Source organism: Protopterus annectens, chromosome 11.part0, assembly GCF_019279795.1.
Source record: "Protopterus annectens isolate FY-2018-M chromosome 11.part0, PAN1.0, whole genome shotgun sequence".
NCBI lineage: Eukaryota > Metazoa > Chordata > Ceratodontiformes > Protopteridae > Protopterus > Protopterus annectens.
In genome coordinates, this window is record NC_056745.1 from 96542513 (window position 1) to 96566076 (window position 23564).

The 23564-nt window shown below is 36.0% G+C and overlaps 1 protein-coding gene across 1 annotated transcript in view; it reads right to left on the reverse strand.

Annotated features, from left to right (window-relative positions):
- Nucleotides 1-1992: 1992 nt before the first annotated feature.
- Nucleotides 1993-23564, reverse strand: part of VWF (von Willebrand factor) — a 749192-nt gene continuing 727620 nt past the window's right edge. The window contains exons 49-52 of the mRNA XM_044087471.1: nucleotides 21661-21789; nucleotides 20061-20100; nucleotides 6610-6707; nucleotides 1993-3015 (exon numbers count right to left, since the gene is read on the reverse strand). Of these exons, the coding sequence (XP_043943406.1) occupies nucleotides 2806-3015; nucleotides 6610-6707; nucleotides 20061-20100; nucleotides 21661-21789 (477 nt within the window). The 3' untranslated portion in view covers nucleotides 1993-2805. The remainder of the gene's footprint in view (nucleotides 3016-6609; nucleotides 6708-20060; nucleotides 20101-21660; nucleotides 21790-23564) is intronic.

A 23564-nucleotide genomic window follows, 5' to 3' on the forward strand; every position in this document is an offset into this window, starting at 1 on the left:
AATGGCTAGTATTTTTTTTCTTCAGAAACACATCGTGTTTAAACCCAGCTGATGCCCATAAATATTAGGGTAAGGATCCTGTGTTTCTTAAGTATAACTAAACTATCCAGTTATGCTGTGCTGATGAGGTCAATAAAAAGGCTGAAACATGCATGTCCATAGCTAATGGAGTTTGACTTTTTTTAGCATGAATGTAACCATAAAGACTTACAAAGTAAAACAAGTCAATGGCATTCAGAAGCCATGAAGCTGAAACATTTCATGTCATTAAAGGGTCATTTGCAGATATTCCATGGGCCTCTATTACAGGAGGTTTAAGGTATCACATAGAGATAACTCTAGCTTGGCTGGGTTTTTCTTGCAGTATATACATAAAAACATGTACACACATCTATATGTATTGTAACATGTAGATTATAGAAAACTTGTATGTACATTTAAATGTATTCTCAGAATATATGGATTGTAGAAACATTCTCACAGTAATTAGGTAGATCACAAACTCTTAACTAGTAATTACTATAGCAGACAGATAAGGTCTTGGGGCTACATGCAGGTTAGTTGGTTAGTCACTGAAGGATTATCTGAAGGCTGTAGGAAGAAAATAAAAACTTGGACTGAGAGATCCATCATGTTCACTGATGCGTTATACCTATAGGTGCACCTATTTGATGTCAGAGAGGCCTGCAGCCTTGGGGTTTCCTGAGGTCCTTAAAGAGGCCTACAGCCTTAGACTTTTGTTTTGATAATAAGAAGTTAAAGAACAATCTGTACACTGTTAGGGATGTATGGACTGGTCACAGTTATGAAGGTGCTGTTTATCTTTAGACTACATAGGCAGGTGGGCTGATATTTTGATTTGCAGATTATTAAATACACTTCTGGTTTTATATATGTCCTAAAACATGGCACTTCATCGAGTTACAGCACAAGGGAAAACAATATTGGAATGAGAAACGTATTCCATTGATGTCTCCTTGTGGAGACTAGAGGATTGAAGAAAAGCATCTGCTTTTAAGATGTCAGGTTTGTATTGTTCATGCAGTGAATGACAGTCCTGTATAATACCCATTGCATGCCCCCCTTATGTGTTACTGAGCGTGTTTGGAGAAGGACAATAAAGGTGGTCTGGGAACATACATGTAACAATTCATGATTGCATATTGTATGCCTGTCCATCTACTTTGATTGTCCATGATTTTAGAGCACTGACCAACTGCTCTTAACTCAAAATTAATGAAAGAAGACAGTGAAAGCCTATACTATTTGAGACTGAAGACTGTATTTGTAAAAGTCATAAAAAGTGACCGTATTTGTAAAAGTCATGAAAAGCAAATTAGAGTAGAATTTGTTAGATAGTTATTCAGATTATGAGAATACAAGAAAATATTTTCTGTCTTGGAGACATCCATTTCTGCCTCTTAGAGAGGGATAGAAATACAGGAGAGATATGAAATGTTCTTTTTAATTGCCATACTCACCAACAGAGGAGATTGTTCAAGTCATAAGGTATACCTCATAAATGTCATCTCCTGCATGCTTGAACAGTATTTGTCACTTGGGCAGCCAACTTTGAGGGGACAGCAAGTAGGAATGTCTGATTCGGCCTCCTGAGTTTCTTCAGTAATGACACTACTGCTTTATGATAAGTTTTTTTGCAGATTTATTTTGTATGCTGTTTGCATGTCTTTGAATTTTATTTAAAAATATGTAAGATTGGATGTGCTAACCTCATATATGTATTATGATTTATTCCACTAGTATGGTACAGCAGTGTGATGATAAGGTAGTCAGTGGCCAAACTGCAACCTTACTTACATAGTTTACATACCTGTCAAACACACCATTCTTAATTTTTGCTTGCTTTATACTGTAGAAGAATATGTCTTAGTTTTACCTTCTGTGGTCTTTGTAATGCCTGACACAGAAAAAGTACAACATTTATGTGAATTGAAAAAAAAAAAAAAATAATACAAAAAATATAAATAAGGGTGGAGTGTGAATGACCTTTATTATGTGAAAATCACCTGTTGTGTTTTGAAAAATGTTCATTCTAACCACAGTGCAACAGCAGCAAATAATGAGACATGACTGTTGTTTTACAAGTATAACAGTATTTGACATAAATGTTACAATGTAATGATTGCATCCTTGAAAAGTCTATATTTCAACAGCTCAGTGTTTTGTTAGTAGATGTTCAGAGGTGGAACAATGGCTTTAAACAATCTATATGCATGGCCAGTGCACTGACTGGCAAGATACATCTTTGTTATCATGTCTTGGATGAGACAGGACAAGATTTCTTTTCTGTTAGGTATATACATATAAAATGCTCAGTGATGACTAGCTTTTCTTGCAAAGCCTTAAGACAATAATACACCCAAAGACCTACCAGTCTAAATGATAGTATGATAAACTATTTGTAATGGTGTAATACAGTCTTGTTGTTTGTTCTACATCCATATTAAATGACTCCCTCTGGTGCTACACTGTGATAAACTTTTCTGCATTAGCTGGTAGGTTTTAATTAATTGCTTGATATGACAATAATTACTAATTTAAGAACACTAAGCTCTTGAAATATCACCTAACTTGTTTGAATAAATATGACATAATCAGCTTTCAGTCCACTGTTACAGAAATTAGCCATTAATGAATCACCTGATTCAGCTGGAAATGTTCCGGTAAACTTAGCAGGGAAATTATAGAATTGCAGCAGAGCCCTTAATTATAAAACAAATTGCCAAGATGTTTATTATGCTTTTCAAAGAAGGAGATACCAAGAATGTCAGTCTTTATTTTTCGTTAAATGTGCTTTTGACCAAAATCACTCTCACATCGGTGAGACAAACATTCGCACTCCACTGCATTTAGTATTCGGTGCTGTACCATCGTACCATTGGTACAGCGTAGTGATACTATCTTAGGATTCGTCCTTGTAGCCGAGCAGCAGATGCACTGGTCTTCGACCTTTTCTTTCTCCAAAGAATAGATGGATTTTGTTGTACATTTTCCCTAGGAAACAAAATAAAGAAGAGTTCATAATACCTATAAGTTATGAAAAGGTTACACTTGATGCCATTATTATTCAGATGTGTGTTTCTGAAGAAGTTGGTTTGATGAATAGCGCAATTAAAGTGTTTTATGCTAAAAACTACATTTCTTCTTCCTCGGGTGCTTTTTTGGTGTTTTTTTTCATTTTGTTTTTTGTTGTTTATTTGTCAGATAAGTTGTTCCCCATTTTCTCCACAAGGAAGCCTAATAAAACCTGGTTTTATTTAATTATAAATATATTATGATAAATAAGGAGCATATGAGTGACATTTGATACGCTAGTGAATCTAATGAACTTCAAAAACTCTCGACCCTTCATAAACAGTCTCTTTATTTTTAAAATATGTCTAGGCAGACCTCAAAAGGCACAACAGGAGCACACATATATAAAGAGATTGTGCTAAGACATGTTTATTTCCTGGAGTTGTCAAACCTATTCGAAAATTACATTAATTACTATTAGAGAATGGGTGACCTGTGCATCACCACTCTGATTGGAGAATGAATGTTCTCCATCAAGGTGTTAAAGTACTGGTGATGCACACTGAAAAACAATTCTGCCACTTTGAGGCAGCATATTAAACTGCCATAAAGCTTGGACAGTAATAAAGCTAGAGAGTGAATGTGTGTGTGTGTGTGTGTGTGTGTGTGTGTGTGTGTGTGTGTGTGTGTGTGTGTGAGGAAGAGAGAGAGAGAAAGAGAGATAGAGATAGGGCTAAAAATGTCTGGCACTATCTGACGTTAAACCTCATTGATATTCATTAGTTAAAGCAGCATTATCATATGCTGAAAATATCATGGACTATAAAGTGGAGGGGGGTGGGGGCTATAATGCCTTCCATTAAATTTTTATTATTGTTATTATTTTTTTTCATGTCATATTTGAGGGTCTGTTCACTAGTCAAACTGCTGTGTGTGTGTGTGTGTGTGTGTGTGTGTGTGTGTGTGTGTGTGTGTGTGTGTGTGTGTGTGTGTGTGTGTGTGTGTGTGTGTGTGTGTGGACATTAATAGTTATATAATTCATATTTTGGATGTAAAATACTTCCTTCAAAAACAATTGTATATACTAAAATAAGTTTGAAACATTAGATGGAGAAGCTATTTTGCATCAAATATATGAATATATATATATATATATATATATATATATATTTAAAAACAAACAAAACAATGCAAATCAATGTTAACAGGTAACCCATTCTCTATGAGTGCAATAATGCCCTCCATGGTGAGTGTTATTGTGTAAATAATGCCCTTCCAGGAGTGTAGAGGACACCCTATCAGGCATTACTACTTGCTTAAAGACACACAGTCATCTCACAGTTATCTCCCACTGAGGTCTGCATCCCATTATCTTGCACAGCACACTTTACAGCTACCTGCATTCTAAGTATATTTCTCGGACTATACCTTTTCATTCTGAACACTTTCTAAATTTTACAATCATCCCACATTAAAGCATGCATTGTGAGGCATGGTCCCTGTGCATCTATGCATTGTTTTACACTTTGGTGTCATTCCAAGCAGTTTAGTTACTTGTGATTCAGTGAAAGCAGGCTGGTAGTGCATTTTGCACATTTAACTGTTCTGCATTATGCATTCGCCAATTGTTCACTACTATATATATATATATATATTATATATATATATATATATATATATATATATATATATATATATATATATATATATATATATATATATATATATATATATATATATATATACATATATATATATATATATATATATATATATATAGGTCTACTTCAGAATGTCGACCGTTCAGAATGCCAGCTTTCATATGGCTGACATCATATGGTCAACATTCTGAAAGACCAACATCATGAAATAGAACACAGTCACCATTTACCTACTTAAACACAGTAAAACTGTGCAGGAAAGGGGAATCTCCTAGTCCCGCACTGTAGCTGGATCTCCGCTATCATTTGCTGGCCTTTCAAATGTTCGCTCATATGGTGTCGGCCATATGAGTTTCGAACATTTGAAAGTTCGAACAAATGAAGGACTCCCATATATATATATATATATATATATATATATATATATATATATATATATATATATATATATATATATATATATATATATATATATATATATATATAAATACTGTACATGTAAAATCAAATGTGAATAAATTGAACAGTTGTGGAAAGTTCCCTTTAGTTATGTTCTATGAATACATTTTTAAGTATCTGCAGTTTTAAGCATGTTAGTTTTCATTTGTATGTAAAATTTCACATAAGGCAGCAAAGTTTTCATATTTGTTATTAATATGCACTCTAGCCCTCTCTTTTCTTATTTATTTATTTATTCATCAACTTTAGTATACCACATTTATATGCGTTTTCTTTTGCTATTCCTTTGTATAAGCAATCTGCTTGTTTTACACTTGATAAACCTTGCTTTTATTGGTATACCCATTAAGCTGTGAAAGTGTATATTTGTTGGTAGATTTGATCTTTTTCCATCCAGGCTGTGGCTGAAAATGGTCTTAGAACTAGTCCACCTACCTGGTTAGCAATTGAATAGTTAGTTAGATAGACAGATATGTAGCTAGACAGGCAGATGGATAGATAGTTAAATAGACAAATGGTAGATAGCTAGATAGCTAGATAGATAGAAAGCTGGATAGATAGATAAATAGACAGACCAACAGATGGATAGACAGATGTCATAGTGCACTGTAACAGAATAGTTCATCAGTGTCTGAGTTAATAAGTAAGAAGGGGAGGAGCATAAATAACTGACCAAAGACAACGTGAACTAACCCAGAAAAATCACAGCAACTATGAAGAGAAAGAATTCTGAAGAAGCAGATAGAGAGATAAAAAAAATTAATAATTTGATTGCAAAAGACAACAAATCTGAAACTTTCTGTAATGCAACTAAAGTGTTTTTTGGGGGAAGGGCTTCTGACCTGAATCTCCCACACATGAGTTCTGTGCCACCCACACATGTACTGATGCTTATAAGTACTATGAGGTGGGTGCACCTGAGAGTAGGAAGAGGTACAGTAACCTCAGCCTTTAGTATGTACCCCTGTAGTCACACTTTCACTATTGCAGTTATCAGAGCCGTGACATTCAGAGTTTCAAAAAGAACCAAGCTCTTTCATCCTTCCTCACAGCTTGATTTTATAGCCTGTTATTCCAGTGTGCCCATTTATAATTTGCTGTTTTCCTTAACATAGCTTGCACAAACTACTATGTCTTTCACTAAGGCATGGCTCGAACTTTCTATTACCACCACTGATTTTAATTCATAGCTCCAAATTATTGTTGTTATACAATGCTTTTGCACACCACACAACTCTGTAATATTTATTCACTTTTGAGAATGAAAGATGTATATTTTGCAATATCTTCAAGCTCTAACGTGGCTTCTGCACAATTGTTTTTGATGACAATATGTCTGATACTGACTATTGAAGGTTTTAAAGCAGGGGGAAAATTCATAAATTTAATAATTTGCCTTTTTTAACACAGCCCAAAAGATGGATAATTAATATTGGAAGTTTCTCATCCTTACCTCACAGTAATTGATATCCACTGGATTTTCCGTGATGCAGTCATTAATCTGAATATGCTTGAGTATCCCAGTTGTTTGCCTGCATTCAGCTTCTATACCTAGATCCAATAAGGCACAATATGATCATGTGTAAATAAATTGTGTTAAAAAAAATCAAAAACTTGAAAAGTTATAGGGCAGATGAAACATTTTACATCCTTGCTAACTAGTAATCAATATGAAATATGACTCAATAAACTAAAAGTCTCTGATCTGCTTCCACATTAATTAATGAATAAATTAATTAGACATTTGGTTACCATGAAAGTCTGGCTGGGCGAGAAAGCCATTTTCAGTGGAGGTCCAGGGAGAAAAGCTCCAGTACAGAGATAAAGCAAAACAAATATATCGTTTTCAAAAAGTTGACAAGCAAAAGAAAAGTCAAATTGCAAATAAACCCAGAAAAACAAAAGGCATATACAAACGTTTATACCAGGTAAAATAAACATGCAAGTATAAATATCTAAAATATGTTTTTTACATAGAAAATTAACAATCATATCTGCAAACAATACATTTACACAGAAAGTTTAACAAAACATGGTACATAGGATAATTTTATAGGAGGCATGGCTGTATTATGGTGAGATCACACAGATACGTGTGACAGGAGTAAAAGAGAATTATATAGTAGGTCAGGCTATTTGAGTAGATCCAGAGATCCATCCATCTTCTATCCCTTTTTCCCATTTTTGGACATGGGGTCAGGCTGTCACTTCAGCAGTGACAATCATCCCGAGTCAAGGTTTACACTGCCGGGTGGCTAGCCCTGCCATGGTATTTCATTTGTACCACTCACTCACACACACACTCTTATCTACATCCAATTTAGTGTGTCCAAACCACCTACTGCATGTCTTTGGAATGTCACTCCTTATTATTAATAGAGAAGATTGTTAGAATTAGAGGAAAGGAAAGGTGAAGGGTGAAATTGTGGGAAGATATAGATGAATTAGAAAAGAGATAAAATAAGTAGATGGTAGGCTGATACATGAGCACAGGGAGTTGGTGGTTGAGTTGATTAGAGTAGGAGGATATCAGATGGAAGAAAGAAGTGTGAAAAATTAGTAGAGGAGAGAGTTGCAATTCAGATAAAGGTAGAAGAGAGAAAGCAAGTGTGGAGGAGGTAGGAGTGAAGTACTTGAACTTGAATTAGAGCAATTTGGATGGGAGTCAGCTTGGTTTGCAACAGGAACAGATACGTGACCAGAGCACAATGTATTTTAGTTTAAACTTGAATTTCTTAAATTTAGAGGTAGTTCTAATATCTAAGGGTAGTGAATTTCATAGTTTAGTCACTGAGTAGGAGTATAGACATTGTTTGGCAGTTTTATTTGGTTTGTATAGAGTTAGAAGCTCTTTGTCTTCAGAGCAGAGAACTCAGGTGTGTAGATTTGAAGTATAGATTTTAAGGCAGGGCAGGCTTCAGGATTGTAGAGAATTTTATGGGTAATTGTAAGTTGAATGTAGTAAAGATGTTGGGGGAATTCTAGCCAGTTAAGGGGAGTAAGAGCTGAGCAGTGGAGTTTAATATATGATACACCTGTTGCAAATTTAGTGATTTTGTTATAGCAGGATTCAAGCTTGTTTTTTAGTGTGATCTGAAGGTTGGTTAAAATGGGGGCACCATGTAGTATGGAAGGTAGTAGGCAGGTTGTGGCTAATGTTTTGGTAACTGCATCCATGAATTCTTTTGTGCTGATAGAGGATCCCTAATTTGAGATGATGTTTTTTGATGGTGTTATGTGTATGAAGCTCAAAGGTAAGTTTATTCTCTATTGTTACTCCTAGTAATTTAGTATATGGGATTACTTTGATTTCTGTGTTATTTAATGAAAATATTTTAAAGTCAGTTGAACTTGCCTTTGGTGTAAAAAGGAGGAATTTGGTTTTGTTGGGGTTGAGTAATAATTGTGCATTATTAAGCTAGGACTTGGAGGAAAAAGCAGTTTGCATTATTTGTCTGAGGTGTACTATTTTGTTGGAAGAGGAGATGAGAGGTGAGTCATCGGCATATTGGATTAGGGAACTTTGGCAGGTGACAGTATGGAGATTATTTATGAAGGTGGTAAAGAGGAGCGGTCCAAGGATGGATCCCTGTGCAACACCTGTTTTATTGCTTATATATTGAGAGAGACAGCCTTGCGATTTTACACATTGTTGTTTATCAGATAGGTAGCTGGAAAACTACTGTAGACAGGGACCAGAAAGGCAGAGGGAAAAATGTTGCTGTAAGAGTTTGGGGTGTGAAATAGCACTGAAAGTCTTTGATAGGTCAAGAAATACAGCTGAGGTTACTTGGCTGGAATATCTTGCTTTGCTGATTGTGTCCATGAAGAATATTATTGCAGTTGTTGTAATATGAGCAGGTCTAAAGCTGTGTTGGGTGGGTGTTAATAGCTCATTGTGGATTAGGTGGTCAAGGAGTTGTTTGTATGCACATGTTTCTAAGAGTTTGGAGAGAGGATATAGGATGGCGATGGGGTGGATTAGATATTCTATAGAATTACCTCCTTTGTGTAATGGGCTTATATTTTTTTTTTCCAAAGGCAGGGGACGTAGGATTCAATGATGGATCCACTGATGAGAATACTAGCTGGGAAGGCAATGGCATCAGCAGCAATTGTTGGTTGAAAGAGAGAAGGGTTTTATTTGTTGTAGTAGGTTACGTATACAGCTAGTGGATACAGGACATAGTGAGAGGGTTGGAGGTTTAGAGGCCATAGCAAAAATGCTTTGAGTACTGTGGGATGGGAGTGTGGTATGTTTGGTGACGTTTGAGAGAGAGGTACATTGTGATTACCTATGGTGTTGGGAGTATGGGGCTTACTGGAATCATTGACCAGGTTGGCTATACTTTCTGTAAAGTGGATATTAAACAAATTTGCAATCTGAGTTGGAGATTTGTCAGTAAATGGAGAAGGGTGTTGTTTGGATCCTGGGGTGGGAAGTAATGAGACAGTAGACCAGAACTTTTTCAGGTCGGTTTTGTGGTTGGTTTGTTGTTGTGTAAAGTATTGTTTCTTATCAATAGCTATAAGTTTATTTGCTTGATTGCATAGATATGTATAGTTTTGTAGATTTTGGTCATTTTTGTTCTTCTGCCATTCCTTCTAGGCGTTGTCTGTGTTTACCAGAAGTGTTTTTGTGAACTTTGTTACCAAGGGGCATGATTGATTTTTGTTCTTTTTGTTTGGAGTAGTGCGAAGCTATTAAGGGTGTCTAGGAATAGTTTATTAAAGTAGTTCATTGCATCACCCAGGGGTAGAGTTTTCAGTATGGACCAGTTTAAGGGTTTCAGGATATGAGTAAAGAGTTTCTGGTTGAAGTTAGTTAGGTTATGGGAGGTCTTATAATTATGACCTTTGGGTAAATGGGTAATAGTTCTATACATATATATATATATATATATATATATATATATATATATATATATATATATACATACAGGCAAGTTGTCACTTAATGTGTCTGGAAGAGTACCAGAGTTGGAATATATATTTGAATCTGTGATTAGGATCCAGTCAAGAACTGATTCTTGGTTGTTAATATTAGGGACTCTAGTTGGAGTTGTAATAAGTGGTGCAAAGCCAAAGAGATTTATACTGTTGTCTGGGAAGTCTGAGATTAAGTTTTGCTAGTTGATATTAACATCACCTATGATAATCATTTCACTGAATATATTTTGAGATAACCAGGACAGGATATCCTCTAGTATGGGAGTGTTGTTAGCTGGGGGGATGTACAGAACTGTAATACAAAGTTGTTTAGTGTTATTAAGTTTTAAGAAGGCAATGGGGAGTTCATTATTACTTAATTTGGGGCTTGGCTTGGAGTAGGGTGCAATTGTATATAACATAGGATGGATTAAGGCTACCTACCCTTCCTGCTTTTTTATGAGTTCTGTCAGATCTAATTATATTGAAGCCTGGAGGGAGTATTTAAGAGTCTTGTATATTTGGTTTTAGCCATGTTTCTGTGACTGCGAATATGTCAGGAGTATGTTGCAATAACTATATATGGAAGTCTGTTATATTACAAATACTATGTAGGTTTAGTGTAACCAGAAATAGAGTGTTTGAAGAAGATCGATTGCAAGAAAGGGAAGCTGGAGTAGGCCCTGGGTTTGGGTGGATATCCCCACACTGGGGTATATCTGAGAAATGGTAACAGTAATGGTTGGTGCTGATCCATTTTATTTTAGATTTTAGTTTTGAGAGAAGCAATAGTTCAGAGTTAGAGCAGGGTTGCAAAATGTTATGTTTTATAAATAGAAGGGTGTGTGATGTAAATAGGCTAACTTACATATTAGAGTAACTTTTTGTTTGCATATCAAGGCCTTTGTCAGATGTGATAGAAGTTTTGATAACATTGATTTTGTGAGTTTTTAGTGCAGTACAATGTGTTAGGAGTGAAATGGATAGTGTGAGGCAGAAGAGGCAGATTATCATAGTAAAGGGGTGGTCCATGTTAAGAGTAGCTAATAGGAGTAAAAAAGAAAAAGTTGAAAGACATCTGATAGGAGTAGAATTATTAATGAGGTTGATGTGGCAGGTAAGAGGGCTGAGTCAGCTATAATAACTGACTTTGAATGGTTGCCTAGGGGTGTGGTATAGTAATATGCTAAGTGGAAAATGTGTGTGATTGGTGGACATGTGAAAGGAGGTGTGGTTAAGGATAGTATAAATGTAACTGATGTGGGTGGAAATTGGGGGTAGGGTAGGGGAGTGGAGTGATCGCTTGGGTGGGGTGTAACTTCAATACCTTAACCACAATTGTGGATGTACAAAAAAATAAACAACTAGAGAAGTGTCTTTCAGGTATGTAGGTAAAGGAAGAAAAAATTTCCAACACTGGTCCTAATAAATGTTTTTGTATTTATTGTAATTTGTTTTTGTATTTAGTTAGGTATTCCTAGACCAGATGCTGTTGAAAAAAGATATTGTTGTTTTAAATCATACCCTTACTGGTTTGTGCTAAAAGAGAAGGGATATTATAAACAAACAACAACCGAGGGGTGGCGGAGTCCTATAGCTGTGAGTGTTACACGGAGCATGGTAGTCCTCTATTTGAAATTTAGTGTAACTATAATAAATTACAATATTTTACTGAAAAAGTTAGACATAAATAACATTTAGTCACCCTATGTTTTTGTGGTGCAGTTCTACAGGCTATGCAAATGGTAGTTATTAGATTTTTCACAGGAGTAAAGCATTGTTCCCTAAGTTTGCTGCTTTGACAAAAGTGGCGAATTAGAGCTATGCCATGTAGGAATTCTTAATTAGGTAGACTAGCAAAGTCCACTTGTATAAAACAGGTGAAATGACTGTAAAAAAATGAAGAAAAACAAGCATAAATACAACAGTCAGCAATAAAAGTTGCATGTATTAGTGGGGTTCAGGAATAGCTGCCTGGATAGCATAATTGTAACAGAAAGGAAATGTAAGAATAAGGAGGGTTAGAACAGATAGGCAAAAACAGAAAATGTATATAAGTATTACAGAGGAATACTCTAATTCAGGGAGCTATTTAATCAGACTAATCCTGCGGCACAGTTCAAATAAAGCAGATCTTAACACAATGTGCAGGCTGAGACAATGCACAGTCAGAGCAGCATAACTACCAAAAGGAAACTAGTCTGACCAGGAAATACAGCTGAAGTATTTGGCAAAACATAATATTACAACAGTTTCTGCCAGGTAAACAGTGAGTTTGTGAGGACAGCATTGGTAATAAACACAGTTAAGCAGTTACAATATGAGAATATAGTGCAGTCATGACAAGTACAATGTACATTTTCATAAAGACATATTGGAAGATATTCACTGACAACAGACATAAAATAGCAGTGACTAGGATTCTGCAGAAGTAATCCGCATGAAAAACAGATCTTCATGATATCAGTGGAACACCATATCCACGTTCAGTAGATGTTTTGTCAGAGATAAACACATAAAGCCCTATTCAATGTGATGTCTAATACTTAGTAAATAAAATAAAAAATCACATACATTTATTTTTTCCAACAGAGAAACTAGTATACCCTAGTTCTCTGTGCAGTGCACGCAGCTAGGGGAAGTCAGAGGGGATCCGTTTCACTAGGGGGTAATTAGAAAAGAAACACTATAGTTAGTGAAGCTGGTTTTAACTGGCGCAAGGGACAGTGGGATAGGTTGGTCTGGGAAAGTTTAAAGTACTATATGAGATCAGAGGGGGTGGGCTAATCCATGATAGTGGATGTACAAGAAAAAAACAATCAGAGACGTGGCTTCCAGAAATGTAGGTAATGTAAGGGAGGAAAGATTCTCCAGCACTGGTCCTCCTAATACATGTTTTTGTATTTATTGTAGTTTGTTTTTGTATTTAGTTAGGTACTACTAGACCAGATTCTGTTGTAGAAATAAAGATCTAGTTGTTTTTAAACTTTACCCTTATCAATTTGTGCTAAAAGAGAAGGGATATTATAAACAAACATCAAGCTAATGGGGGGATTCTTCTAGGTGTGAGCGTAACACAGAGTAGCTTAGTACTCTGACATTTATCAAAACTATAACAAATTACAATGATTTACTGAAAAAGTTTAATAGAAGTAACATTTAGTACCCCTACATTTTTGCGGTGAAGTTCTATGGGTTATGCAAATGCTAGTTCTTAGATTTTTTGCAAGAGTAAGGCACTGTTTCCTAAGGTTACTGTTTTGGCCAAGGTGGTAAATTAGAGCCTCTCCACGTAGGAATTCTTAATTAGGTAAACTAGTAAAGTCCACTTGTGTAGAAATGGACAAATTGACCCTACATTTTTGTGGTGCAGCTCTACAGGCTATGCAAATGGTAGTTCTTAGATTTTTTACAGGCGTAAAGCACTGTTCTCTAAGGCTGCTGCTTTGACCAAGGTGGTGAGCTAGAGCCATACCTCATAGGAATTCTTAATTAGGTAGACTAGTAAAGTCCAGTTGTGTAGAAACGGGCAAATTGAATTTGGATTTCCCAACACAAAAGCTAGTATAAACAGCAACTGTAGAAGTCAAGACCAGGATAAAAGTGCGGTCCTAATAAGCAAACTATACATATAGAAAATAAAAAATACCGAACCAGCACATCGCTTCATCAGACTGTATGACTGATAAAGTGATGTGAATATCGCAAAAGCTCTTACTTCTTTTAGCTCCATTTGTTTCTCAAAGTAAATTGTGTTGTGCCTAGCTGTGCTGGTTTGGTATTTTTTATTTTCTATACAAAAGCTTGTATACCCTAGTTCTCTGTTTGATGCACGCAGCTAGGGGAAGTCAAAGGGGCATCTGTTTCACTAGGGGCTAATTAGAAAAGAATGTGCCTTATGTTAAGACTGTGTCATTAATTAATAATTTGTCAGAATGCCTTCATTGTGCTATAAACCAGAATATACAGACTTTGTGTATTATAAACCAGAATATATAGACTGCGTGTGGGATCATCTGAGATTAGATTATTATCTCAGTATAAACTCCCTGTAGTGATCTTCCTGTTTCAAAATATTTACTAATGTTTTAAACAGCACTTTTTTGTGAGTAGCGGTTTACTTTTAGTCTTAGCATAATGGCATGAGCAAAGTACTCAAAGACTCAGTATTAAAACAATTATTTTACCTTCTATTTTGTTATTTTGCATTATCAGTTAAAATGATACAAGTTCCAAACAACTTTTTTTTTATTTTATTATTTATGAGCCGTGCAGAGTAAAGTTAGTTTTAATAAATGTGGCTACCAACAGTGATAGGATGGTTGAGGAAACATCTGAGCATGTAAACTCACCATGGACATTCCTCCTTGTCAGTCAGCATAATCAATATGATACTTTCCTCCCATTAACTCAATGAAATCCTTAAGCCATCCTTGCCACTGCTAAGTGTTGAATATGGATGACAGCCAGGGACCAGGGTCATAATTTAGCAGGTTTAGGATTTTCAGTTTTTTTCTGCTAACTCCTCCCATTGCCCATCCAATGGCAGTTGACCAGTCAACAGTGCACTACAGAAAAGAAGCTTGCAATGACATGCGTGCGCGCGTGCGTGCACACACACACACACACACACACACACACACACACACACACACACACACACACACACACACACACACACACACACACACGCACACACACGCACACACAAGCACACACAAGCACACATACATTCAGACAAATACACAGACTCATCCACCCCAAACCTATTTAGTTTACAATATGTTTCAGAAGGCATAACTGCTAGTGCTGCTAAACATAAAGGACACAAAAATGTAAATGTAGAGAATTTTGTAATGTTTAGTAAAAACAGCTAGCAATTCACAAAAAGAGAAGGGCTTCCCTAAACCTTGTCAAGCTTAGAATGCATAAGGTGCTAATTTTCTGAGTTCCACTCAATGAGCCTGAACTCACTAGTCAATGTTTTCCATAAGAAATCACTGCCATTTTGGTTTCTAATTGTATGCATGCAGTAATCCCTTTCCTTTTGGAGATTTGTCTCTTCTTTGTGCTTGCACAATTCTAGAGTTGGTATATATAAATATCAGATCAGATGGTGTAGTTCTTGTGCAGTTCTAGAGTTGGTATATGTAAGATCAGATGGTGTAGTACTTGTGCAGTTCTAGAGCTGTTATATATAAGGTCAGACGGTGTAATAGTTGTGCAGTTGTAGAGTTGGTCTATATAAGATCAGATGGTATAGTACTTGTGCAATTCTAGAGTTGGTGTATATAAGATTAGATGGTGTACTACTTGTGAAGTTCTAGAGTTGCTATGTATAAGATCAGATGGTGTAGTACTTGTGCAGTTCTAGAGTTGGTATATATAAAATCAGATGGTGTAGTACTTGTGCAGTTCTAGAGTTGAAATATATATGATCAGATGGTGTAGTACATGTACAGTTGGTGTAGTACTCATGCCATACATGTGGGACTGTAGCTGGAAAATATGTTTTATTTTTTGATTTAGTTGAGACAAGGTTATGAATGGTTGATAACATTTGCATGTAACGTTGTCCATCTCTCCCTCAAAGACTCATATCAGAAGCTATGACAAGAAAAGTGATTTAAAGAAGTTGCAAAGATAAAAAAATAAAGTAACAATCATTAATAACTGCAGTGCAATTTAAGTTGTGCAAGAAAAACAGAGATGATGCATGGATTGTTTTGGAATATATGACACAGCTACTTAAATTAGCCACAACCTGTGAGTCTGGTGAAGTATTTACAAGTGTACAAAGAAATAGGTCTATGTGCAGTGTCTTATGAAATGGGTACAACAGCAGCCACCCTCTAAAAAAGATTTAAATCATACAGCATAGCATTATTAATAGAAACAGTAGCTAAAGTATAGGAAGAACATTTATTTATTTATTAATTTTACATTTGTTGACTGGGCTGGTCCAACTAGATATATGTCCTTTTTCAGTGAAGGCCTTGGGAGAAAAGCTCCACACTTCAGAGTAGTATTTACAAAACACAGGTACATTAAAAAGTTTTGGCTATCATAACAATTCATTGCCTTTTATCATATGAGTAAAAAGAATCCTATTATATGACAGCTATGAATGTACATCCAGAGATGTGTAAAAATATGTAAACAAAAAGCACACTATTAAACAGTAAAGTCACACACAAAAATGTGTAAAAATATGTAAACAAGAAGCACGCTATTAAACAGTGAGGCCACAAACACATTATTGTTAGTAAAATATTAACTTGTAAATAGCACACTATTAAACAGTAAAGTCACACGCACATTATTGTTAGTAAAGGATTAACTAGCTCATGCTGGTATGAAGATTAGTGTCAGGAGACAAGTGTGGTAGTTAGTCTGTGCTAACATGTGGCTGAACATTGTGTTAATGGACTGTTTTATAATTCTAAGAAACTACTTATGTTTTAAGTGTAGCTCTCACACAGAGCTGATATTAATCCATTCATCCACAACTCCTTTTTCCCATTTTTACACATGGGTTGGAGGTCACTTTAACAGTGACAATCAACTAGAGCCAAGGTTCACGTCACTGGATGGCTAGCCCTGCAGTGGCTGTTCTTACGTACCACACACTTGCATGCACACTCACATTTATGGCCGATGTAGAGTGTCCAATCAACCTACTGCATGTCTTTGGAAAGTTGGAGGAAACTGGAGCACCAAGAAAAACCCATGTGACTGCAGAGAGGACATACAGACTGCACAGAAGGCACCCCTGCTGAGAATCAAACCGGAGAACTTCTTGCTGTGAGGTGACAACACTATCAACTGTTCAGAGCTGGTATGCATTGGTTTAAACAAAAGTCTGCAGAAACTGCCAAGCTAAGGGATGTATTAAGAGACTATTCAACTGTAAAAGTAACAGGAATAATGTTAATGGCACATAGAATGTGCAGGAGGGTAAACATGAATGACAGAATATGTATAAAATAGTGGATGTGGAAATTGAAGAAGGGTTAAATAAAATGAAGGAAATAATGTTAAATGAACAGGCTGGCTTGATGTTTCTAGGGTGAATGTTATAAATCATTCATCTAGAGAAATAACTTAGATCATTCCAGAAGTAGCAGGCGTAGAGATGAGTAAGGAGCTACTTTTCTCTTAACTTCTATGAAATATTATGGAAGACTGTTTCTGCACATATCACAGGAGAAATCACATATATTATTTAAAACAATTAACAGTTAAAAGTATCTTTAGGAAATGAGGCATGCCAGTATCAATGGCAGGACAGCACAGAAGTTAAAGTTGTAGGTATCTAACACAAAACAGGTAGTGGTATTTGACAGAGAATCAATAAGAAATACTAAACTAATTTTATAAACCATCAAAAGTTATTTATGTTATCTAAAATCATTAATAAAGGAGTTTTGCATCCCTAGTGTTGGAAAGGGGTTTATAGTTCACTAAAACTGACTTGACATATCTGTGAACTATCATGGAGAACACTGGCCTTCGCCATTTCCAGAATTGCAACTTACTTGGCTTTGCCAGTGGAAAGAGCTGTTACTTGCTAATTATTTGAGTGCCTTTTAACCCCTGCAGAATGGTGTTATATTTGCTGTTTTTGTTTAGAATACATAAGTAAACACTACAGATAGCAAGTCAGCCAAACAGACAGATAAATTGACAGGTGGGTAGACTGATAGGTGGATAGATTAGATTAGAAATATACAGATATGAATAATTATTTTCATTTTTCAGGGTAATGCTGCCCACTTTGACTCATGCATACCTAGGACTTATTTTTAAGATGTAGATTTTGGAGGGCTTAAGGGGTGCCATCTCCAAACAAATGGAATTAACAGTAAAGTGCAATAAGTTAGTTATGTAGCACCTGTTGCAGTGAATGTACATGTATGCTGTTTCTAGAAAACTGCCTCTTATCCATCTCCAGATGTGTCAGAATGATTCGTCAGCTATCAAACTATGCTGTTGGTGTACAATTCTGAGAATTACAATGATACACTAGTAGTTCTTCTGTTATCAAATGACCCTAATCTATCTACAAAAGGAAGCAGAAAAAAGTTTTCAGGAAGATTCTAACAAAGCACATACACACACACACACACACACACACACACACACACACACACACACACACACACACACACACACACACAACAATTGTAGTATAACTGAATGAAAATTGGAGTGATATCTGTGCCTGCTAATTGGCAGAGGGAATGGGCCATATATCACAAGATATTACGAATCCACAATGCTAGCCTGTGACCTTAAAGACATATTCATGTTTGAAGACAATGATAAAGCGTATCTGTATTAACTATGAATATTCTGGAATAGACTAAACACCCAAACTCATAATATATGCATTTTGGGAAACTTTTCTTGTTCCAGTCTTTATTGGACAACAACAACTATAGCAATGGCAAAGTGCATCACAGTTGTATATAGAACTGACCATGTGCAAGTATTAAAGTATGAATTGACAACCAATTACTTGGCATCACAGGGCATTACAAAGATGTTTGGGTAGCTACATGCCGAGCTGAGGGTATATTTATTCTATAGTCTATAAGCATGTTGGGAAACTCTTCACCTCCATTTATGATATGCACCTCCATTTATGATATGCTCTGAACATTGTATCTGGAAGGTCATCAAGTTGGTTTAATCAGCATTAGAGTCAGAAAAGAGATAAAAGGCGACTGTTGTGTTTTTCTTTCTCCCTTTTCTCGGAGTCTGTGTGACCTCAGAGGTAGTATATATAATTTGGTACATTGAAGAGTGAAGTGGGGCTTGAAACCTTGTTATTTTAAGCTATGATCCCTTATGGTTTTTAATGCTTTAGGTTAGCAATTAAATGAGAAATGATTATTTATAGTACATCCACATATTTCTTCAGAAAATTCCATTCAGCATTATTCTGCTTCATATCTATTGTTTTTGGAGCTAGAATTACCACCTGGCAAGGACTGTTTGTAAACATAAACACAGGTGAACAATCACACTAAACCCCACAGAATAACTGTGCATCTTTTCTTATGAGGAGTGAAAGAAATGCTGGATGGTCCTGCCAGATCTTAAGATAAGAAGACGAAGAAGAAAATATGATTAACGTTTTTTGAGGTGCAAAGGAACGTATACATGGCAGTTACATAGTCAAATGCTTCTCTTTCCTTCACAGTCAGCTCAACAAAGTCTTACCTTATCAGCTTCAGCTCTGTGAGGGCATAGCCCAATGCAAAACTTGAAAGTGTTTTTGTAGGGGCCAAGCCTCTCTGTACCCCTCAACACCCCATGAAGTTATATGTTCCAACTCCACAGTTTTACAAAGACAGTAAAAAGGGAAAAGACACACATAACACTTACTACCGGCACACACTTATAATCTACAAAAGCAATGATTTCATAATCAGAACAATGATGGGGTGTTCAACATTGTGGAGTTAAACTCAATCACAAGGAATATTATCTACTATAAACTTGAAAAGGTGTAGGGAAGCCTGATCAGATACATGGTAAGTTGTTGTATAAGCTTTCGTATTTTAAAAGGTGTGGGCAGAAATCATAACATTTCTTAATGGCGCCATCATTAAGCAGTTCTTTACCAGTTCTCTCTTTGAAACAGCTGATCAGAACCTGCAGCAAAACCATGAGTCCTTTTCCATCCCTAACATGCTGCAATGTTAGAGTTAATTATCTTAAGTAATTCAGACAAGGAGTATATCCCCTTCCATTTGTGAGAAGGTGAGGGTAACTCAACTCCAGAATAATAGATATATTTTAAATTTTGATGACATATTTCAGAAAATGCAGTTTCATGCATTTTTTTGGAGGGGGTAGTCAAAAAAACTGCTTTCAAAGATCTGACCTTCATATGTGTTACAAAAAGAATTGTGGTGACCATATAAAGCCTTACATTCTTGTAATAATGAAATTGTTGGAACTTACATGTTTCACAGCAGGTATCACCAATCGGCACAACTTTACCCTGCAATAGAAGACACAGACGTTAAGGGTGTCATTTTACAAAAATAAAATTAAAATCTTAGTATCAAATACTTACTGTGTCTTTCTGAAGCAATGATTATTTGGGTATTATATTGTGTATAAAATATGCATATATCCCAAGAGGTAGGCACCAAGATGAAGACACAGAGAGTATAAATGTGTTCACATTCCATGACTTAAAGCAGCACAGCTGGTATGCTGCCAACTGAGATAAGCTTAAGGGTACAAGAAAACTCAAATCTTATTTCTTCACTACACTCAGCTCAGCAGGTTTTAAAGATGTCAGATTAATTCATTTGAATTTTAAAGCTGGCAAAGACTATAGAGCTTTTTTCAGGCTATATAGCTTGCTTTGGGAAAATGTTCACTCAGATAGGTACTCTGCTGGCGCTGTTCATCAGATAGGTACTCTGCTGGCGCTGTTCATCAGATAGGTACTCTGCTGGCGCTGTTCATAACATTGTGACTTTACAAGAACAAATCAGCTTTCTTTGACATCAAAATACTATCAGTATATATCATACCTCTCAACCTCTTAGACCAAGAAATATGGACAAAGCCTGACAAAGTGGGGGATCAAAGGCCCAAAAATAGGGACAGATTTAAATATTGCTCTTATAAACTTAGGAAGTTCATAGAGTAACAGGGTTTCTTTTAATATACATTTTCTGAAGGATATGAAGTCCGAAACTCAAATGTATGTCATTACAGTAAACTCTCAGTTAACCAGAACTCAAGCAACTGGCACTCTCAAGCAACCAGCAAAAAAATATATATATAGAAGAAATACAGTGCAATTTTTATGTGTTGCACTTTCTGTCCCCGCCACTGCAGAAACATGCCTTATGTTTTTAGAGTTTTAGAGTTTTAAAAAAATAAGACAGAAATACATTTCCTCTCTCCCCAACCAGAGAACAAGTGAAACCAAACAAATAGTATAGGGTACAGTATTAGTCAAGCTTCTTTTTAATAGTAACTCTGAAGCAACCAGAAATTAACAGTTATCCAGCATCTACCAATCCCCATGGGTGCCAGTTAACGGAGAGTTTACTGTATTTCAGACCATCTCAGTAATTTGGTAGAAAACCACAAATTTTATTGTGAATAGACCGAAAATATGAGGCAGAAATCTGGACATTCTGCAAAAGTCTGGAGAGTTGAGCGATATGTTAGTTATGCATTTAGGCTTCCTGGATATGCATTTGTCATATCAGTATATCCCTGAAACTGTGGCACCCTTTTATAGACATAAGTGAAGAACCCTAGGGGTGACTATATAAGTAATATAGATGGTGGAGAGGGGACCTGAACACTTTGCAAGGGGTTAGTGGGGCCTTCCCAGATAAAATGGTTTTAAAATCATTTTTTTATTTGAAAGTATAGGAGGCACACTGTCCTTTCCTTCAGTCATATATCTTAATCCCAGCCATTATATATGACATATAATACATTTGTGTTTTCTATGATGATGTTTGCAACATCTTTGACATATATAGAAACTTTGAACTGACAAAAGAAGCAAAGTCAAAACAGGACTTACTCCTTCTTCTAGGCATTTTACTCGATCAAATTGTTGGCATTCCTGAATCATCTGTTCCCAAACCAGCCCTCCTTTCACATTCATTTTGCACGTGTGCTTTCTGCATCCATCCTTAATGGTTGTATTTGGCTGCAAAGCAATAAAAGATTAATCATTTAACAAAAATTACCAACATTAAGTGCTAGTCCACTAGAAAACTACATAGGCTGTTTGAGATTAGAACCCTGGTTGATGACTTTTCTAGATGTCACCTTTCAACAAGATTGCAACTTCTTTTGTTTATACTGAGAATTCCAAATCATAGACAAGGATGAACATAAAGAATGTTCAGGTTTGCCGTTCTGAAAATGATACATATCTAATTCTGAAAATGGTTATTGCATCTAAGAGAATATTTACAGCTCATTTCCCGAGTTCTTTTGTAAAGCAATTCAATAAAAACAAATTTCTACCAAAATATTACATTATCTTGAACAAAAATGGATGACTGTCTGCCATACAATCCACAGCTGAACACATATGACAAAACAGGAAACAATTTTCTTGTTGTCTCTTGTTAAAAGGTTTGAATGTTAGCAGTATATGAAGTTTGCTGGTTGATAAGCTTTAACATATAAAAGAACTGTGGCCTCTTTTATAATATTGTATAATAGTTATTTATTACTATTTATTGACCTCTGTTTACCAGGAAAGCCTGACTGGGTCATTAGTACCTACTTTCAGTACTGGCCTGGGGAGAAAAGCTCAGACATAATAACACACTTACATATATACAGTAATACCTATACACACACACACACACACACACACACACACACACACACACACACACACGTGTGTGTGTGCGTGTGTGTGTGTGTGTGTGTGTGTGTGTGTGTGTGTGTGTGTGTGTGTGTGTGTGTGTGTGTGTGTGTGTGTGTGTGTGTGTGTTTACATACAGATATATACTGTAGTACTACAGGAAACAAGAAAACAAATACAATATTACAATAACCAAACTAAATGGCAATAACAAAAGAGCAGGAAAAATACAATTTTAAAGATGAATAGCAAAGTAAATACTAGTTGGTATATCCTTGTGCATGAGAAAATTCATGGAGCTAAAAGTACTGAATGAAATTTACGCAATTCCTTTCTTAGAAATGTCATTTCTGGTCACTTATGACAGGAATTAGGCATCTAGGAACTTAAAACAAATATAATGCATGCTTTTAATAAGGGTGTGTGGTAGTGGAGAATTATAGACTATATGGGGTAAAGTGAGATCCCCTGTTACAGGCAGTAGGAAATGTTACCTCTTGATTGGTTGGTGTGCTAATATTTCAAGTAGAAATTAGTACTACCAGAAAAAAAACATTTGTCAAGTATAAGAGCTGCGGTGGTGGTGCTGTGGTAGCGTTGTTGCCTAACAGTAAGACGTTGTCCTGTTCGATTCTCAGATAAAGCGTCTTCTGTGTGGAGACATGTGTGAATGGGTGTACCTTCGTTGAAGGTTGTGCGTCAGAGCTGGCAACTCAGCACGTAAATATCTACTGCCAATCATTAGCGGACCGGAGTTCCGCTGTGGTGACCCCGAACCGGGAAAAGCCGAAAGACACAACAACAACATGTAAAACTGGAGCAGACATGAAATTGATGCTTGACTATCTCCTAAATTTATGAAGGAATACTCAGCTTTAAAATGGTTAGCTACATGCAGGCTATAATCAGAAGAAAGAGCAGTTAGAAGATATTTTCTCAGGATCCTCAATGCAGAAAGTAAATTCCTTTATTCCATCATTTTCTACTACCGGCTCGATCCTAGTCAGGGTCATGTTTACTACTTGCTCTATACTAGTCAGGGTCAATGGTGAGCTGGATCCTAGTCCTGCACTTAATGGACATGAGCAGAGACTACCTGGTCT